Source organism: Dipodomys merriami, unplaced genomic scaffold (genome assembly GCF_024711535.1).
Source record: "Dipodomys merriami isolate MVZ:Mamm:240054 unplaced genomic scaffold, mDipMer1.0.p SCAF_1, whole genome shotgun sequence".
In the NCBI taxonomy this organism is placed as follows: Eukaryota; Metazoa; Chordata; class Mammalia; order Rodentia; family Heteromyidae; genus Dipodomys; species Dipodomys merriami.
The window spans coordinates 76,536,243-76,553,943 of NW_027202270.1; the positions used below are offsets into that span (position 1 = coordinate 76,536,243).

The following is a 17,701-nucleotide window of genomic DNA, read 5'->3' on the forward strand; positions in this document are numbered from 1 at the left end:
CCACACTTCCACTCCTGGCTTTTTGCTGAGACAAGAATATCTCAAATTTGTCTGCTCAGACTAGCTTTGAACTTAAATCATTAGGTCTCAGCTCCCTAAGTAGCTATGATTACAGGCATGAGCCACTAGCCCCAACTCATGCCTGTAATGAGAAGAATCAGAAGCTATTGTGATTATTAGATAGCTCATAAAAATTGACATTTAGGCCAGGCACTCGTGGCTCATGGCTGTAATCTTAGCTACTCAGGATGCTGAGATCTGAGGATTGTAGTTCAAAGCCAGCCGGGGTAGGAAAGTCATCTGCAATAAACCACTGGAAATTGGAAATCGTGCTGTGGTGCAAGTGGTAAGAGTGCTTGCCTTGAGTGGACGAGCTCAGGGACAGTGCCCAGTTCAAGTTCAAGACCCACAACCAACCAAAAAAAAGAAAAAAGAAAAGAAAAAGAAAAAGACATTTATAGCTAAAAGCAGAAATGATATATAGAAGCACAAACATAACAAAATATCTGTTTAAAAAAGAGAGATTCTTAGACATAATCAGACCTGAGTTAGGAATATGGCTCAGTGGTAGAGTGCTTATCTAACATGCATGAAGCTCTGGGTTTGATTCCTCAGCACCACATAAACAGAGAAAAAAACAGAGGTGGAGCTGTGGCTCAAGTGGTAGAGTGCTAGCTTTGAGCAAAAGAAGCTCAGGGACAGGGCCCAGGCCCAGAGGTCAAGCCCCAGGACTGGCAAAAAATAAAAATGCAATTTTTATAAACACTATTAATCAGAATATCAAACAGTTCAATCCAGGATTCTAAAACGTTACTTCTGTAATATTAGCATTCAAATTAATGATTATTACTAAAAACTTTTTTTTTTTTTGGCCAGTCCTGTGGCTTGACCTCAGGGCCTGGGCACTGTCCCTGAGCTTCTTTGCTCAAGGCTAGCACTCTACCACTTTGAGCCACAGCACCACTTCTGGCTTTTTCTGTTTATATGGTACTGAGGAATCAAACGAGGACTTCATGCATGCTAGGCAAGCACTCTATTGCTAAGCCATATTCCCAGCTCCTAGAAACCTATTTATTTATGTATATATATATATATTTTTTTTTGTTAGTCATGGGCTTGAACTCTAGGTCTGAGTGCTGGCCTCTTAGCTCTTCAGCTCAAGGCCAGCACTTCTGAGTGCTGGCCTCTTAGCTCTTCAGCTCAAGGCCAGCACTCTAACACTTGAGCCACAGGGCCGCTTCCTGTTTTCTGGTGGTTAACTGGAGCTAAGAGTCTCATGGACTTTCCCCCTGCTTGGGCTGGCTTTGAATTGCGATTCTCAGATCTCAGCCTCCTGAGCAGCTAGGATTATAGGAGTAAGCCACCAGCACCCAACCCTAGAAACCTATTTAAAAAAAAAAAATTCTGGGCTGGGAAGATATCTCAGTGGTAGAGTGCTTACCTTGCATGCATGAGGCCCTGGGTTCGATTCCTCAGAAGCACAGAAGCAGAAAAAACTGGAAGTAGCATAGTGACTCAAGTGGTAGAGAACTAGCCTTGAGCTAAAGAGCTGGAAGACAGCGCCCAGGCCCAGATTTCAGGCCCCATGACCAAAAAACAAAAACAAACAACAAACAAACAAAAAAATTGCAAAAATACAAACCTTTCCACTCTGACGGTGAGGTCCTCTGCAGATCTCTCATTTGAACAACCATTATTCTCTTGAGAGGGAGGAGCATGGCTTGAACTTTCTCCTCCTTAATTATAAAATGAAAACAAAGAATACTGCATTTAATATATATATATATTTTTTTTTGGGGGGGTCAAGTCGTGGGGCCTGAACTCTGGGCCTGGGCGCTGTCCCTCAGCTCTTCAGCTCAAGGCTAGCGCTCTACCACTTGAGCCAGAGCGCCACTTCTGGCTTTTTTCCTTTTGCTTATGTGGTGCTAGGGAATCGAACCCAGGGCCTTAGGCATGCAGGGCACTCTGCCACTGAACCACCTTCCCAGCTCCTACATTTAATTTTTTAAAGGGTTTAGGTCTTCTAGGTTAAAGATAAACTTGCTAGTGAGCTTGTTTCTTTTTCTTTGCTTTCTTTTTTGGCTAGGACTGGGGCTTGAACTCAGGACCTGGGCACTGTCCATTAGCTGGGTTTTTTTTGCACTTTATCACTTGAGCCACAGCACCATGTCCGGCCTTTTCTGTTTATGTGGTACTGAAGAATCAAACCCAGGGCTTAATGCATGTTAGGTAAGCACTCTACCACTAAGCCACGTTCCCAGCCCCATGAGATTGTTTCTTAAACATTATACAAAAGTATTATATAAGAATAAAGACTGGACACTGATCAAAATGAACTGAGCGACTCAAGGGCAGTGATGGGAGGGAGGGAACAAGTGGGAAAGAGGGAACAGATGATACTATGCAAAACAAATGTACATATTACCCAATGTGGAAGAGATAACTGTATTGCAAAGCTCATAGAACTCATAGACTATGATAGACAATTTGCTCCATGAAAGTTAGAATGTGTTTGTGACTTTAATTAAGCATCACTATCCCACAATACTGTGAAATTTGGGAAATTATGTTATCACTTAATCACAATAAAGAATTTCAAAAGAGAAAAAAGAAAGAAAGAATAGTGCAAGAGTCAGGTGCCGGTAGCTCACGCCTGTAATCCTAGCTACTCAGGAGGCTGAGATCTAAGGATCACGGTTCAAAGCCAGCCCGGGAAGGAAAGTCCGTGAGACTCTTCAATAAACCACCAGAAAACTGGAAGTGGGGCTGCAGCTCATGCCTGTAATCCTAGCTACTCAGAAGGCTGAGATCTGAGGATCATGGTTCAAACCCAGCCCACTCAGGAAAGTCTGTGAAACTCTTATCTCCAATAAACCACCAGAAAACCAGAAGTGGCGCTGTAGCTCAAGTGGTAGAGCACTCGCCTTGAACAGCTGAGGGACAGCGCTCAGGCCCAGAGTTCAAGCCCCACGACCGACAAAAAAAAAAAAAGAAATACAATTCTCCAGACTGTAGGCATTATTTAAGTGGTAGAGTGCCAGTCATGAGCAATAAAGTCATCTCATGCATGAGCATGAGTCATTAAGTTCAAACCCCAAACCAGCACTAAAACAAGGGAAGCAGGAAGAGAAGAAAAAAAAAAAGAACAGACTGTTTTTTTAAGCATGTACTTGTCGGGCATGGGGCTTGAACTCAGGGCCTGGGTGCGCTGTCCCCTGAGCTCTTTTGTCCAAGATTGTGCTCTACCACTTCAATCCAGCAACACTTCCTGTTTTCTGGTGGTTAATTGGAGGTTAGAATTTTATAGACTTTCCTGCCTGGACTGGCTTTGAATAATGATCCTCACATCCCAACCTCCTGAGTTAGGATTACAGGTATGAGCCACCAGTGTCTGGCTTGTACAGCATGTTAGACATGTGTAAAAACAATTCCAAAGATAGCAGCTCATCTGATCCACTCAAAATCCTCTAGGCATGGAGTAATAAAATTGCTAAGTGTCATAATGACATTTCCTGAACTACATACATTAGAAAAATAATGAGGGAAGCAGTGACATTGTCCAAAAAGATATGTACTTTTTTTTTTTTTTTTTGTCGGTCATGGGGCCTGAACTCTGGGCCTGGGCGCTGGCCCTCAGCTCTTCAGCTCAAGGCTAGCGCTCTACCACTGGAGCCACAGCGCCACTTCCGGCTTTTTCTGTTTATGTGGTGCTGAGGAATCGAACCCAGGGCCTCATGCCTGCAAGGCATGCACTCTACCGCTGAGCTACCTTCCCAGCCCTCAAAGCACTTTTTATAAGTAGTGCTGGGAATCAAATCTAGAGTTTGTCTATGTTTCAAAAGTGACCCATCACTGAACTAAGCTGTATCCTTTATTTTGGTTTTCTTTTGTATGATTAGTTGGTTTCTTAGAAGAAATGAGGTTTGAACTCAGAACTTCATGTTAGCTAGACAGGCACTTCAACCACTGGAACCTTACCTCCAGCCTCAATCCCTGCCCTTTAAAATGAAATAAAGCAATACTTTTACTGTACATAAAAAGGTATAAAAGGGCTCAACTATTGAAGCTAGGTGTGATAATATGTACCTATTATTCCAGCATTTGGGAGGTAGAAGCAAAAGAACTCTGAAGTTGGAGACTAGACTGTGCTATATAGTGAGATGCTGTCTCAAAGAGAAAAAATTACCTGTTGCAGTATCTAGGTTTGTATCAGAAGTAGGTGATGTCTTACAACCTGTGTTTCTTGACGGAGAATTTTCAGAAGTGCTGTTAGGTTCAAATGAGGCAAATGAAGTAGACATTGGACTTTCTGACTGGCTGCCACTTGCCACTGATGTTTCACCTTTCAGTAAATGCATCTGAGGAGCAAACAAATTGGAATACAAAGAACTCAAAAAACTAAACAGCATAACAACAAATAATCAATTAATAAATTGACAAGCGAACTGGACAGTTCTTGGAAATAGCTGCTACATGAAAATAGCTGCTACATGAAAAAATATTTAACACCCTTAGCCATAAAAGAAATGCAAGTCAAAACCAAATTACGATTTTATCTCATCCCAATCAGAATGTCAATCATTAAAAACAAAATACCAATATTGGTGAAATTCATACAATGTTGGTGGGAATGTACACTAATGTGATCACTATGGAACTCAGTACAAAATCTGGTAAAAAAAATTAAGTATACATTCATGGACATGCATGCATGAATAACCTCTCTTGGGGGGTGGGTACTTGCAGGAAAGGATTAGGATAACAGGAAGGATAAACAAGGATGAGTAAGTAGTCTGTCTGCATGTACAAAAATAGACAATGAAGCCAGGTGCTGGTGGTTCATGCCTGTAATCCTAGCTACTGAGGAGGCTGAAGATTGTGGTTCAAAGCTAGCCCAGGCAGAAAAGTCTGTGAGACTCATCTCTAATACACCACCAGAAAACCAGAAGTGGTACTATGGTTGAAGTGGTAGACCACTCGCCTTGAGCTGAAGAGCTGAGGGGTAGCTTAGGTCCAGAGTTTAAGCCCCATGACCGACCGACCAAAAAAAAAAAAGGACAAAAAAGACAATGAAACCTTTTGAAACTGTACTAGGGGGTGGAGAGTAAGGGAGAACGATAGAGTTGGGGACATCAATTGGATTACACTGTACATATGTGTGGAAATAAAACAATAAAATCCTCTGGTATTTCTAATGTATGCTAATTAACAACAACAAAAAAAGAATGTCAGGTTGGAGTGGCTGAAGCCTACTCAGGCAGAAATTTCTGTAAGACTATCTCTAATTAATCAGCAAAACTGCGTAACTGGAAGTGTGGTTCAAGTAGTAGAATACCAATGGTAAAGAAAACCAACAAAGTCAAGCAAAAGAGCTCAAGGCCCTGAGTTCAACCTTAGTATTATCCCTGAAAAAAATGTTTTTAAATTAAAAAACTAGATTTCTAAAACACACACACACACAAAACTAGAATTCCTTTCAAATCAGAATTCAAGAAAGCTATAAGCTATTATATGAACCAATGTATAGCTAGAATCTTGATGTGTCAGCAACTCTCTCCTACAACTTTCTACTAGGATGGAGAAAAAAGAATATTCAAGTGATAACTGAGATACAGGGCCATCTCTATCTTCATAATACTATTTTCAAAACTAATCCAGAGACCTGTAATCCCAGCATTTAGGAGGCTGAGGCAGAATGATCTCAAGTTCCAGCCAGCCTCAAATGCTTACTTCTCAGAAGGCTAAGACTAGAGTTCAGGAATTTGAGACCCACCCAGAAAACATAGTGTGACTCTGACTCAAACAAACAAAAAAAGTTCTATAAATACAGGAAGCTTTATTTACTACTTTTTAAGGTTAATGACATAAACAAAGAGTGATGGTATACACCTACAATTACAGCACATAGAAGACTAAGGAAGAAGTTCGAGTTTCAGGCCAGGGGCTGGGAATGTGGCTTAATGGTAGAATGCCTGCCTAGCATGCATGAAACCCTGGGTTTGATTCCTCAGTACCACAGAAGAAGCTGGAAGTGACACTGTGGCTCAAGTGGTAGAGTGCTAGACTTGAGCAAAAGCAGCTCAGGGACAGTGCCCAGGCCCTGAGTTCAAGCCCCAGGACTGCCTCCTACATCCCCCCAAAAAAAGAGAGTTTAAGGCCATCTTGATACAGAGTTGCACGATGAATCTAGAGCACAGTGAAACCTAGTCCCACCAAAAGCAAGCAAAACATACAAAAAAAAAGAGATGGAGAAGAAGGGAAGAAGGAGAAAAAAGGAGGTTTAATGGAATAGCAAATTCTTGAGTATACAGGGGGATCCAGTAACATCCCGGTGTCAAAATTCTTAAGAATTTTTCCCTATACATTTATGCAAAGAACAGTTCTAGCTTCTGCTCACCTGTCGGACTTTGTGAATTCTTGCAACAAGTTCTTCTGCTGAAACGCTTCCTGCTATTACTTCCAAAGGAATTCCACTGTCTCCAATAAAGAAACTGGATGGAATACATACTACAGGATCTGTACGTTTGATTAAGTCTAACAATTCATGCAAAATAAAAGGTTATATAAAGTGCTATTGATAAAGTAAATCTTTATTTTCATAATACAACCTGTAATAGTTATAACTCCTAATGTGACACATAATTTGCACAGCACATTTGAGTAAAGAACATTTTCCTCTATTCTTTTATATCCATCTTGCTATTACATATATCTTGCCTTGCCTTGCCTACTCCTTCTAACATCTCAGCTGCCCCATATTGCTTCCCCTGGAAAAAAACTTTGTAATATAAAGTTTTCACAAACAAAATTAAAAGAATAACTTTTTTTTTTCGGTTGGTCGTGAGGCTTGAACTCAGGTCTGGGTGCTGTCCCTGAGCTCTTCAGCTCAAGGCTAGCGCTCTACCACTTGAACTATAGTGCCACTTGCAGCTTTTTTCTGTTTTTGTGGTGCTGAGGAATCAAAACCAGGGCCTCATGTATGTGAGGCAAGTACTCTACTACTAAGCCACATTCCCAGCTATAAACTTCTAAATTTTGAATTGGCAAAAAAAAAAAAAAAAAAAAAAAGTAAAATGTAGCACGTGTATACGTTTGCACACAAAAACCCCAGTACTTCATTGAAAGGATACAGATTTGTGAAAATTGTAGACAGGCTTCACTGTAAAGAAAAAAAAAATCAAACAGGAAAAAAAAATCACTAAACTAATACAACTACTTACCAAACTGAGTTGTTTTAAAAGTTTTTACTGTACCAATCACCAGTATCAATCTATCAAGTTACTTCCTAAGCAGCAAACTGTGATCTAATACCAAGATTAACGTATAGAAAAAATAAACAACCATGATTTACTGGTGTATGTGATAACATAATAATCTGTAATAAAAATTATTTTAGCCAAGCACTGGTAGCTCACACCTGTAACCTAGCTACTCAGGAGGCTGAGATCTGAGGATCACGATTCAAAGCCAGTCCAGGCAGCAAAGCCTGTGAGACTCTTATCTCGAATTAACCACCAGAAAACCAGAAGTAGTGCTCTGGCTCAGGCAGCAGAACGTGCTCACTTTGAGCTGAAGAGCTCAGGGATAGTGCCCAGGCCCAGAGTTTAAGCCTCATGACCAACAAAAAATAAAAAATAAATTTAAAAAATGATTTAAAAAAACTTAAATGTCTAAGGCAGGTGTTGGTGGTTTATGGCTATAATCCTACTCAGGGGGCTGAGATCAGAGGATCATAGTTTGAAGCTAGCCCAGGCAGAAAAGTCCATTTGATTAGAATTAAACACGCCAAAAAAGTCAGAAGTAGAGCTGTAGCTCAAATGATACACAGTGCCCAGGCTATGAGTTCAAGCCCCAGGACCAGCCCAATTAAAAAAAAAAAAAAAAGATTAGGCAATCATAAAAAGGAAAAATTAGTCAGGTGCTGGTGGCTCACACCTGTAATCCTAGCTACTCAAGAGGGTGAAATCTGAGAATTGCAGTTCAAAACCAGCCAGAGCAGGAAAGTCTGTGAGACTCTTAGTTCCAATTAACCACTAGAAAACTAGAACTGGCTCAAAGTGGTAGAGCTCTAGCCTTGAGCAAAAGAGCTAGGCCCTAAGTTCAAGCCCTAGGACCAGAAAAAAGAAAAGAAAAAGACATATTTTGTACTCTAGAAAAACTTCCAATTTTTTTGGTGTTAATACTAGAGCTTGAAGTCAGGACTTTGTATTCAATTTTTTTCCTAATTATAGCTGGTACTCTGCCACTTGAACCACAACTCCAGTCAGTGAAATGTTTTAGCAAGACAAAATTGTAAGACTAGATACTGAGGGGCTGGGAAGGTGGCTCAGTGGTAGAGCGCTTGCCTTGCATGCCTGAGGCCCTGGGTTTGATTCCTCAGTACCACATAAACAAAAAGCAAAAAAAAAAAAAAAAAAAAGACTAGACACTGGTATCTCATGCCTATGATCTTACTTACTCAGGAGTCTGAGAGCTGAAAACTGAGGTTGAAAGCTAGCTCAGGGAGACAAATCTGAAATTCACATGTCCAGTTGGTCAGGAAAAAGCCAGAAGTGCAGGTGTGGCTCAAGTGTCAGGACAATAGTTATGAGCTATGAAACTGAGTGACAGAGTGAGGCCCTGAGTTTAAGCACCAGTATAGGCAAAATCAATTATGAACATCTTTCTTTTTTGGGGGGTAGGGGGTTTGGTAGTGGGGCCTAGGCGCTGTCCCTTAGCTCTTCAGCTCAAGGTGAATGCTCTACTACTTGAGCCACAGTGCCACTTCCATTTTTCTGGTGGTTAACTGGAGATAAGAGTGTCACAGGGCTGGGAAGATGGCTCAGTGGTAAGAGCACTTGCCTTGCATGCATGAGGCCCTGGGTTCAATTCCTCAGCACCACATAAACAGGAAAAAAAAAGCTGGAAGTGGCACTGTGGCTCAAGTGGTAGAGTGCTAGCCTTGAACTGAAGAGCTGAGGGACAGCGCCTAGGCCCAGAGTTAAAAAAAGAAAAAAAAAGTGTCACAGACTTTCTTGCCCAGGCTGGCTTTGAACTGCAATCTTCAAATCTCAGCATCCTACTCAGCTAGGATTACAAGCATGTAATCCATGTAATTACAAGCTTGTAATCCTAGCTACTCAGCTAGGATTACAAGCATGGGCCACCAGCGACAGGCCCAATTATGAACATCTTAAAAAAAGATAATGATGAAGTTCAAAATAATGATCAGAATGAAGTTCCTATTATTCCTTAGGTATCTACAAACATCACATCTACATTCTTTTTGTGTGTGTGTGTGTGTGTCGGTTGTGGGGCTTGACCTCTGGGCCTGAGTGCTGTCCCTCAGCTCTTCAGCTCAAGGCTAGGGCTCTACCATTTGAGCTACAGTGCCACTTCTGGTTTTCTGGTGGTTTACTGGAGTTTCCTGGACTTTCCTTGCCCGGGCTGGCTTTGAACCGCGATCCTCAGCTCTCAGCCTCCTGAGTAGCTAGGATTATAGGCGTGAACCACCGGCACCCAGCTCAACATTTACATTCTTATATTCCAAGAATATATTAATATGAGTGTAAATTTATAGCATAAATCAAAACTAAAGAACATTATTATAAAATGAGAAGCAATAAGATTAAAACATAAGCAAACCTTTTGGTATCAATTTTAATAGCAACAAAACTGTTTGAAGATGCTTCTGTCACTTTCTCATCTTCCCAACTTGCAGCCATCTGTGTAGACTGTTCATCATCACCTGAAAAACAGTTCAAGAATTCTTCAAATATAAAGACAGAATTTGCTGGTGAATTCTTTTCCCTGAACAGGAACTTCAAATAAAATACAACCCCACAAACACTATTTTCTACCAAACTTGAAAACTGGTCTTTTCCAGGAGTGCCTAGTTAATATCATAAAACTATCTAGGTTTTATAGCAAGTGAACAAACAAACAAACAAAAGCAAAAATGACAACAAAAAACCTTTATCATTGATTTGGTTGATGGTATCTCCAAAATACATTAAAATAAATACCTCTTTTATTTCCATGTCTACCATCCTGATTCAAGCTATCAACCCTTACTCAAGCTATCACATCTCATCTAGATGACAACCTCCTATCTAGGTTTTCCTGGTCCCATTTTCTTGAAATTAAAAGCCAAAGTATACTCATAAGGGCCCTCAGGTACTTCACCTGAGGTCTCGAAATACATATCCAAACTAATTTCATTTTACTTTCTTGCTATTTCTTGGAAGTATAGCTCAAGTAATAGAGAACCAGGTGTGATCAAAAGAGCGGAGTAAAGGCTTGAGGCCCTGAGTTGAAGCTCCAGTATCAAAAAGTCCATGAGACACTTATCTCTAATTACCCACCAAAAATCCAGAAGTGGAACCCCCAAGGCCTGACACACTAAGGGTGGGGGAGAACACAAACTGACTCAGAATTAGCTGCACTCTCACACTTCCAATTTAAAACATGCCCTTCCAACTAAAAACAAAAAACATCGATGTTTCAATGCTCAAAACCTAAAGATTTTGTAGTCTAATGTTAACCAAAAAGACAATCAGTAGTGTCTGACATTAACAAATTTTAGTCTGTCTCACAACACAAGGGAATAGACCTTTGCTTCAGGATCCTTGTCAGATTATTCTACTGAAACAAACGACCTTCTTTTACACTTCTTTAAATTTAAATACCTGCAACTGAAAATTCTTGTTCATTTGCTGGCTTGTGGTAGTAGTATCACTATAGTCTCCTAACATCAACTCTACATTAACTCATCCATGAATTACAGTGTCACCCAGGCAGGACTCGGTGGCACAAGTTTGTAATTCTAGCCACTCAGGATAATCTGATAATCTGATGAGCCAGCTAGGGCAAAAAGTCCATAACATTCCTTTTTTTTTTTTTTTGGTTGGTCATGGGGTTTGAACTCTGGGCTTGGGAGCTGTCCCTGTGCTCTTCAGCTCAAGACAAGTACTCTACCGCTTTAGCCACAGTGCTACTTCTGGTTTTCTAGTGGTTTATTGCAGGTAAGAGTCTCACGGACTTTCCCTGTCCACCCTGGCTTGAATCGTGATCCTCAGATCTCAGCCTCCTGAGTTTCTAGGACTACAGGAGTGAGCCACCTGTGCCTGGCCATGACATCCTTTTTTTTTTTTTTATTTTGGTCGGTCTTGGGGCCTGAACTCTGGGCCTGGGCACTGTCTCTCAGCAATTCAGCTCAAGGCTAGTGCTCTACCACTTGAGCCACTTCCAGTTTTTTTCTGCTTATGTGGTGCTGAGGAATCCAACCCAAGACCTCATTCATGTGAGGCAAGCACTCGACCACTGAGTTACCTTCCCAGCCCCGTCCATAACATTCTTATTTCCTATTAACCAGCAAAAAAGCTGGAAGTGAAGGTGTGGCTCAAGTGGTAGAGCATGAATGGAGTGCACACAAGGCTCTGAGTTCAAGCCCCAGTCTGGCACTAATATTGGAGTGTGAGCACATGTGTGCATGCACACGCGCACACACACACACACACATACACACAATTACAGTGTCAGCTACTTGGGAGGCTGAGGCAGGAAGAAGAGTTATGGCCAGCCTACATACACAGTATTGAAGGACCCAGTCTCTAAAAGAAAATTAATAAATTCACCTAAAAGGTTTCCTCCTTAAATACTTCTGTAAATCAACATATGTGCTTATTAAGATCACTCCTTCAACTATAAAGATATCTTTTAATTTTGCATTAAGTTAGTATATTACTGTTGATGTCTAATATATAAGAAAATTTCTGGCTGGGAAGGTGGTTCAGTGGAAGAGTGCTTGCCTTGCATGTATGAGGCCCTGGGTTTGATTCCTCAACAACACATAAGCAGAAAAAGCTGGAAGTGGTACTGTGGCTCAAGTGGTAGAGGGCTAGCCTTGAGCTGAAGAGCTGAGGGACAGCACCCAGGCCCAGAGTTCAGGCCCCATGACTGACAAAAAAAAAAGAGAGAGAGAGAGAGAGAGAGAGAGAGAGAGAGAGAGAGAGAGAGAGAGAGAGAGAGAGAGAGAGAGAGAGAAAGGAAAACAATTTCTGAGCCTGGCACTAGTGACTTACTCCTGTAATCCTAGCTACTCGGGAGGCTGAGATTAGAGGACCAAGGTTCACAGCCAGCCCTAGCAGGAAAGTCTGTAAGATTTTTATCTCCAATTGACTACCAAAAAAGCCAGAAGTGGAGCTATAGCTCAAGTGGTACAGTGTTAGCCTTAAGCAAAAGCCAATGCCCAGGCCCTGAGATAAACAAAGACCCAAGATTGGCAAACAACAATAACAAAACCAAAACAATCAAAATTCTGGATATATTCCTCAAAGTTATGAAGAAAAAAAACTCTAGGCAAGTTGTATTAACAGTTTTTATCAATCCAGTGTTTAGATACATGTACAGTGAGTATACTCATAAACACGTGTATGTGTGTATATCTACAATGCACAAAGCCTTTAAAGTACAAAACTGTACACTAGTGTTTCTGAGTTTCAAATATGTTCATTAAACCTAATAATTTAGGCTAAGTGTGAGCTCAGCAGTAGAGCTTTTTCTCAGCATAAAACACTGGGGCTCGAGGGGGGTAAGGGGAAAGTCAGCACTTGTTTCAAATTTACTGATAACCTTCAAGAGTGTTTTTGAGATGAACATAGGTGACTCACACCTGTATCCTAGCTACTCAGAAGGCTGAGCTCTAAGTACGTTAGGATACTATTACATCCAATTAACAAGCAAAGAGTCAGAGTGGATCTGTGGTTCAAGTGGTAGATAGCAGAGCCCTGGACAAAAAAGCTCTGGAATAGTGCCCAGGCCCTGAGTTCCATCCCCCAGACGGATGGGGACACATTCATTACCCCTACCGCCTCCCACCACTCCCCCCCGCCCCCCCCTAAAGAAAAGTACCTCTTCAAATGGTTATAACTATGAATTGTGGGACTTTTTTTTGTTCAAAAACATGACTACCTTAGTCCTAGATTTCCTTATTTCTTCATCATTAATTTAAATGACTACATAAACAGTAGTTTAGTTTTTTCCCAACAAAAAAGCAAGGCTTTAAAATTTTTGACTGTTAAGATGTAAATTATTGGGGCTGGGAAGGTGGCTCAGTGGTAGAGCACTTGCCTTGCATGCCTGAGGCCCTGGGTTCAATTCCTCAGAACCACATAAGCAAAAAGAAAAAAAGCCAGAAGTGGCGCTGTGGCTCAAGTGGTAGAGCGCTAGCCTTGAGCTGAAGAGCTGGGGGACAGCGCCCAGGCCCAGAGTTCAGGCACCACTACCACACCCAAAAAAAAAAAAAAGTAAATTATTTTTGTGACCCTGGTGGAAGTTTCTTTATGACTTTGTGCATAAGTTCATCATCTACAAACCTACTAACCATAAGGATCAATTAAAATTTTACATGAAGAACTCAATTTAAGCCGGGCACCGGTGGCTCACGCCTATAATCCTAGCTACTCAGGAGTTAATCCTAGCTACTCAGGAGTCTGAGATCTGAGGATCACAGTTCAAAGTCAGCCCAGGCAGAAAAGTCTGTGAGACTCTTATCTCCAATAAAAACCACTAGAAAACCGGAAGTGGCTTTGTAGCTCAAGTGGTAGAGCGCTAGCCTTGAGCTGAGGGACAGCGCCCAGGCCCAGAGTTCAAGCCCCATGACCGACAAAAAAAAAAAAAAAAAAAAAAAAAAGAACCCAATTTAAGTACCATAAACCTATCGTTGAACTCATAATGAGCACCACGTCACAGATCTCCTTTCATTTTAACCCACTTTTATCTTTACTGGATTATAGCAACAGTTAGTGTAAAGTATAATATAGCTCCAGAAAACAGACAGCATATCAGAATCTAAACTACTCAAGCACAAAAATAAAAATTTAAAAGTAGCATACAGGGGCTGGGAAGATGGCTCAGTGGTAGAGCGCTTGCCTTGCATGCCTGAGGCCCTGGGTTCGATTCCTCAGCACCACATAAGCAAAAAGAAAAAAACCGGAAGTAGTGCTGTGGCTCAAGTGGTAGAGCGCTAGCCTTGAGCTGAAGAGGCAGGCCCAGAGTTCAGGCCCCACAACCAGACCCCAAAAATAAATAAATAAAAAATAAAAGTAGCATACAAACAATTACAAATTTCAAATAGAAAGCTAAATTAAATTATATTTCAGGAATCTGTTCCTCTCAGCAGTGCATAGTAATGGAACTACTAAAAGATGTGTGTGATGGGTGGGAATATAGCTAAGCGGTAGAGTGCTTGCCTAGCATGCACAAAGCCCTAGATCTGATGATTCCTTAGTACTACATAAACGGAAAAATGGCCGAAGTGGAGCTGTAGCCTTGAGCAAAAGATCAGGGACAGTGCCCAAGCCCTGAGTTCAAGCCCCAGGACTGGCAAAAAAAAAAAAAAAAGTGTCAATTATGAGTAAAACACTTCAAATTAGTCCCTGTAACAAGAAACAGTCCCAGTAAAAAGAACAAGCAATCCCACAAGAGAAGATAGTTTACTGTAAACCCACAAAACTCAGTCCTACCACAGAACACGAGACAAAATAACCCAGAGTAGGCTGGACGCCTCTAATTCTAGCTTCTCAGGAGGCTGAGATCAGAGGATCATGGTTCCAAGCCGGGGGGAGGGGGGGGGCAGGGAGGGGGGGGTAGGAAAGTCTGTTAGACTAATCTACGATCAACTATTAAAAGCCGAAAGTTACTCATTACCTGACTTGTAAAATAAATGGTAGCGCTTCTGTACAACACCTTAATAACAAAAAATAAATGCGTGTGTGTATATACATCTATATATACACACACATATATATACATGTACACATATATACATATTCATATATGTGTATATATACACACATACATGCCCAAAGTGGAGATGTGGCTCAAGTGGTAGAGCCTTGCTCAGGAACGGGGCCCAAGGCCTGAGTTCAAGCCCCAGAACCCACACGGAAAAACACAGAGCAACATAGGATAACTGTAGTACACATTCTGGGCTAGAAAGACAGCAAAATAAAGAACCACAGATCCAATGTGTACTTCTCTAAAACTAATGGTTAAAAAAAAAAAGAAAAAAAGAGATTCAAACTCAGTCTGGAACGAAGCAGTTACTGCAACTTTAGACACCCTCTTTCCTTAGCACGAACACAAAAAAAGAAGGTAACCTATTTAGAACTGGAAAGTTTACATCCCAGAAACACATTGCCACCCCCAGCAACCGTGACCATCAGGTGGTTTCTCTTTGTTGCGAACCGATGACACAGCTTTCTGACAGTCCACTACCACTTGGTGGAAGAAGCCTAACGCTCGGTTTCCACCCCGCCAGCACAGGACGAGCTAAACCAGCGCCAAGGCACCCCAACCGGGGCAGGACAGACAGAAAACCCAGGGAGACGCGCCGGGTCCGCCCGCGACCACTCCTCGGGCGGCCTGGCGGGGAAGCGGCTGGGACGCTCGGGGCCAGGCTCCCGGGGAGGGCCTGCCGGCAGCTGCTCCCCGCGTCGGGCTCCGCGCGCCGCGGGGCCCAGGCCGCACGGTGCGGCCCGCCCGGGCTCAGGCCTGCAGGACCCCAGACCCGCCAGGGAGGCCCCGTACGGGCCCTCAAGGAGCTGGGGCTCGGGGCTGAGCCGGCCCCGAAGGGGAGCCGGCGGCGGTTCTGGCTGGCTGTGCCGCGAGGGCCGCCTGGCGTCCGGGGTAAGACGGGAGACAGGCCGGATTGGGGAGGGGGGCGAGAGGGGGGGGTGTCCCGACCGCAGCCGCAGCTCCAGCCCCCGCCCCCTTCACCTGCCACGAACACCACGAAGACCGAGCCGCTCCTCTTAGCCGACGCGATGGCGGCCGGAATGGCGCCCTGGAACCACAGCATCTTCTCCACTCGGCCTCAAGGGCTAGCTCGGAATGTCGTCGTCGCGGTCTCGGAGCTGGCCTCACCCTCCCACTCCGTCGGGCCCAGCGACTCCCGCAGCCCTCGGCTGGTCCGGCCCCCGCCTCCGCCTCTTGGAAGCGCGCACTCCCGTCAGCGGTTCCCCGGGACACGCGCAAGCGCGCGCTTATCAAGGTACGCCGCGCGTCACGTGATGCGGCCCATCGCGGGCGTCTTTGCGCCTCAGCGCCTTGCCTCGGTGGCTAGAGAGGGTGCGCGCCCACGAAGCCTCATCCTCTGAGGCCAGGAACCGGAAGTAGCCCGGTATAGCTAACCGCTACGACACGTCGGCGTCCCCTGCAATGAGGCCTGACGGGAATTGTAGTTTTCTGAGGCTTGTTTGTTTCCGTGTCACCGTGGTTTCCGAGGCTGGACCAAAGAGAGCGGTCGTGAGCGATTACGGGCCAGAGAGGGGAGTGGAGAAGTGTCACCAGGACCCAGATGTGCCATTCTTGCTCTCACTGAGACGTTAAAGAATGGAACCAGTCGTCCCCACGTCGGACTAAAGGAGCTTTGTGGGGATTTATGCAAGAGTGGTTTCTATTAAATTTTGGCCAATCTTGTTTAAAAAAAAAAAAAGCGGGACAAAAGCCACAATGGTCGGGCTGGGAAGGTGGCTCAGTGGTAGAGCACTAGCCTTGAGCTGAAGAGCTGAGGGACAGCACCCAGGCCCAGAGTTCAGGCCCATGACTGACAAAAAAAAAAAAAAAAGGATGGACTTAATTCTACTCCAAGGTGGGTCAACAAATTGTTCTGAAACAATAGATATTTAATGTATCCACTCAGGACAGTGATCCATGTCCTAGAGGTCAAATATAATAAAGTAAACATCAACCAACCTTGGAAATAGTGACTCTGCCAGGTCCTGGGAAGAAATTCAATGCTCTAAGTTCCTTGCACTTAAAAATGGGCTGGGAAGGTGGCTCAGTGGTAGAGTGCTTGCCTTGCATGCATGAGGCCCTGGGTTCAATTCCTCAGCACCACATAAGCAAAAAAAGCCAGAAGTGCTGCTGGGGCTCATGTGGTAGGGCACTCACCTTGAGTGAAGAGCTGAGGGACAGCGCCCAGGTCGAGTTCAGGCTCCACGACTGGCAAAAAAAGAAAAACACAAAACTTGTGCCAAAAGAAAATGATTCATTCTCCCTCCTAGAGATGACTCCAGTCATTTGAAAGTGTATTCATTTCTTAATATACTTTCTAATCTCTCACACAAACACTTAAAAAAAAACCTACTACTATGCTTGCTATTGCCACAGCTGCTTTGTTTGATCTATTTGTTTAATTAATCTCAGAGCCTGGGAACTGTCCCTGAACTTCTTTTTTTTTTGGGGGGGGGGGTCTGGTTGTGGGCCTAAACTCTGGGCCTGGGCGCTGTCCCTTAGCTCTTCAGCTCAAGGCTAGCACTCTACCACTTGATCCACAGTGCCACTTTCAGCTTTTTCTGTTTATGTGGTATTGAGGAATCAAACCCAGGGCTTCATGCATTCCTAGCTCCTATCCCTGAGCTTTTTTGCTCAGGGTTAGCACTCTACCACTTGAGCCTCAGCTTCAGTTCTGGCTTTTTGCTGATTTATTTAGTTAGTTTTGCAGTCAGGGGGGCTGAACTCTGGGCCAGGGCACTGTCCCTCAGCTCTTTAGCTCAAGGCTAGCACCCTACCATTTAGGCCACAGCGCCACTTCCAGCTTTTTTCTGTTTATGTAGTGCTGGGGAATCGAACCCAGGGCCTCATGCATGAGAGGCAAGTACTCTACCACTGAGCCAACTTCCTAGCCCTTTGCTGGTTTATTGGAAATAAAAGTCTC

General features: G+C 43.4%; 1 protein-coding gene across 1 annotated transcript in view; it reads right to left on the reverse strand.

The window, feature by feature from the left end:
- The window catches only part of Ubxn4 (UBX domain protein 4), a 37,767-nt gene extending 21,659 nt beyond the window's left edge, over nucleotides 1–16,108 (reverse strand). Inside the window, exons 1-6 of the mRNA XM_070023888.1 lie at nucleotides 15,760–16,108; nucleotides 9,625–9,727; nucleotides 7,131–7,159; nucleotides 6,398–6,516; nucleotides 4,187–4,358; nucleotides 1,643–1,736 (exon numbers count right to left, since the gene is read on the reverse strand). Of these exons, the coding sequence (XP_069879989.1) occupies nucleotides 1,643–1,736; nucleotides 4,187–4,358; nucleotides 6,398–6,516; nucleotides 7,131–7,159; nucleotides 9,625–9,727; nucleotides 15,760–15,841 (599 nt within the window). The 5' untranslated portion in view covers nucleotides 15,842–16,108. The remainder of the gene's footprint in view (nucleotides 1–1,642; nucleotides 1,737–4,186; nucleotides 4,359–6,397; nucleotides 6,517–7,130; nucleotides 7,160–9,624; nucleotides 9,728–15,759) is intronic.
- Nucleotides 16,109–17,701: the final 1,593 nt, after the last annotated feature.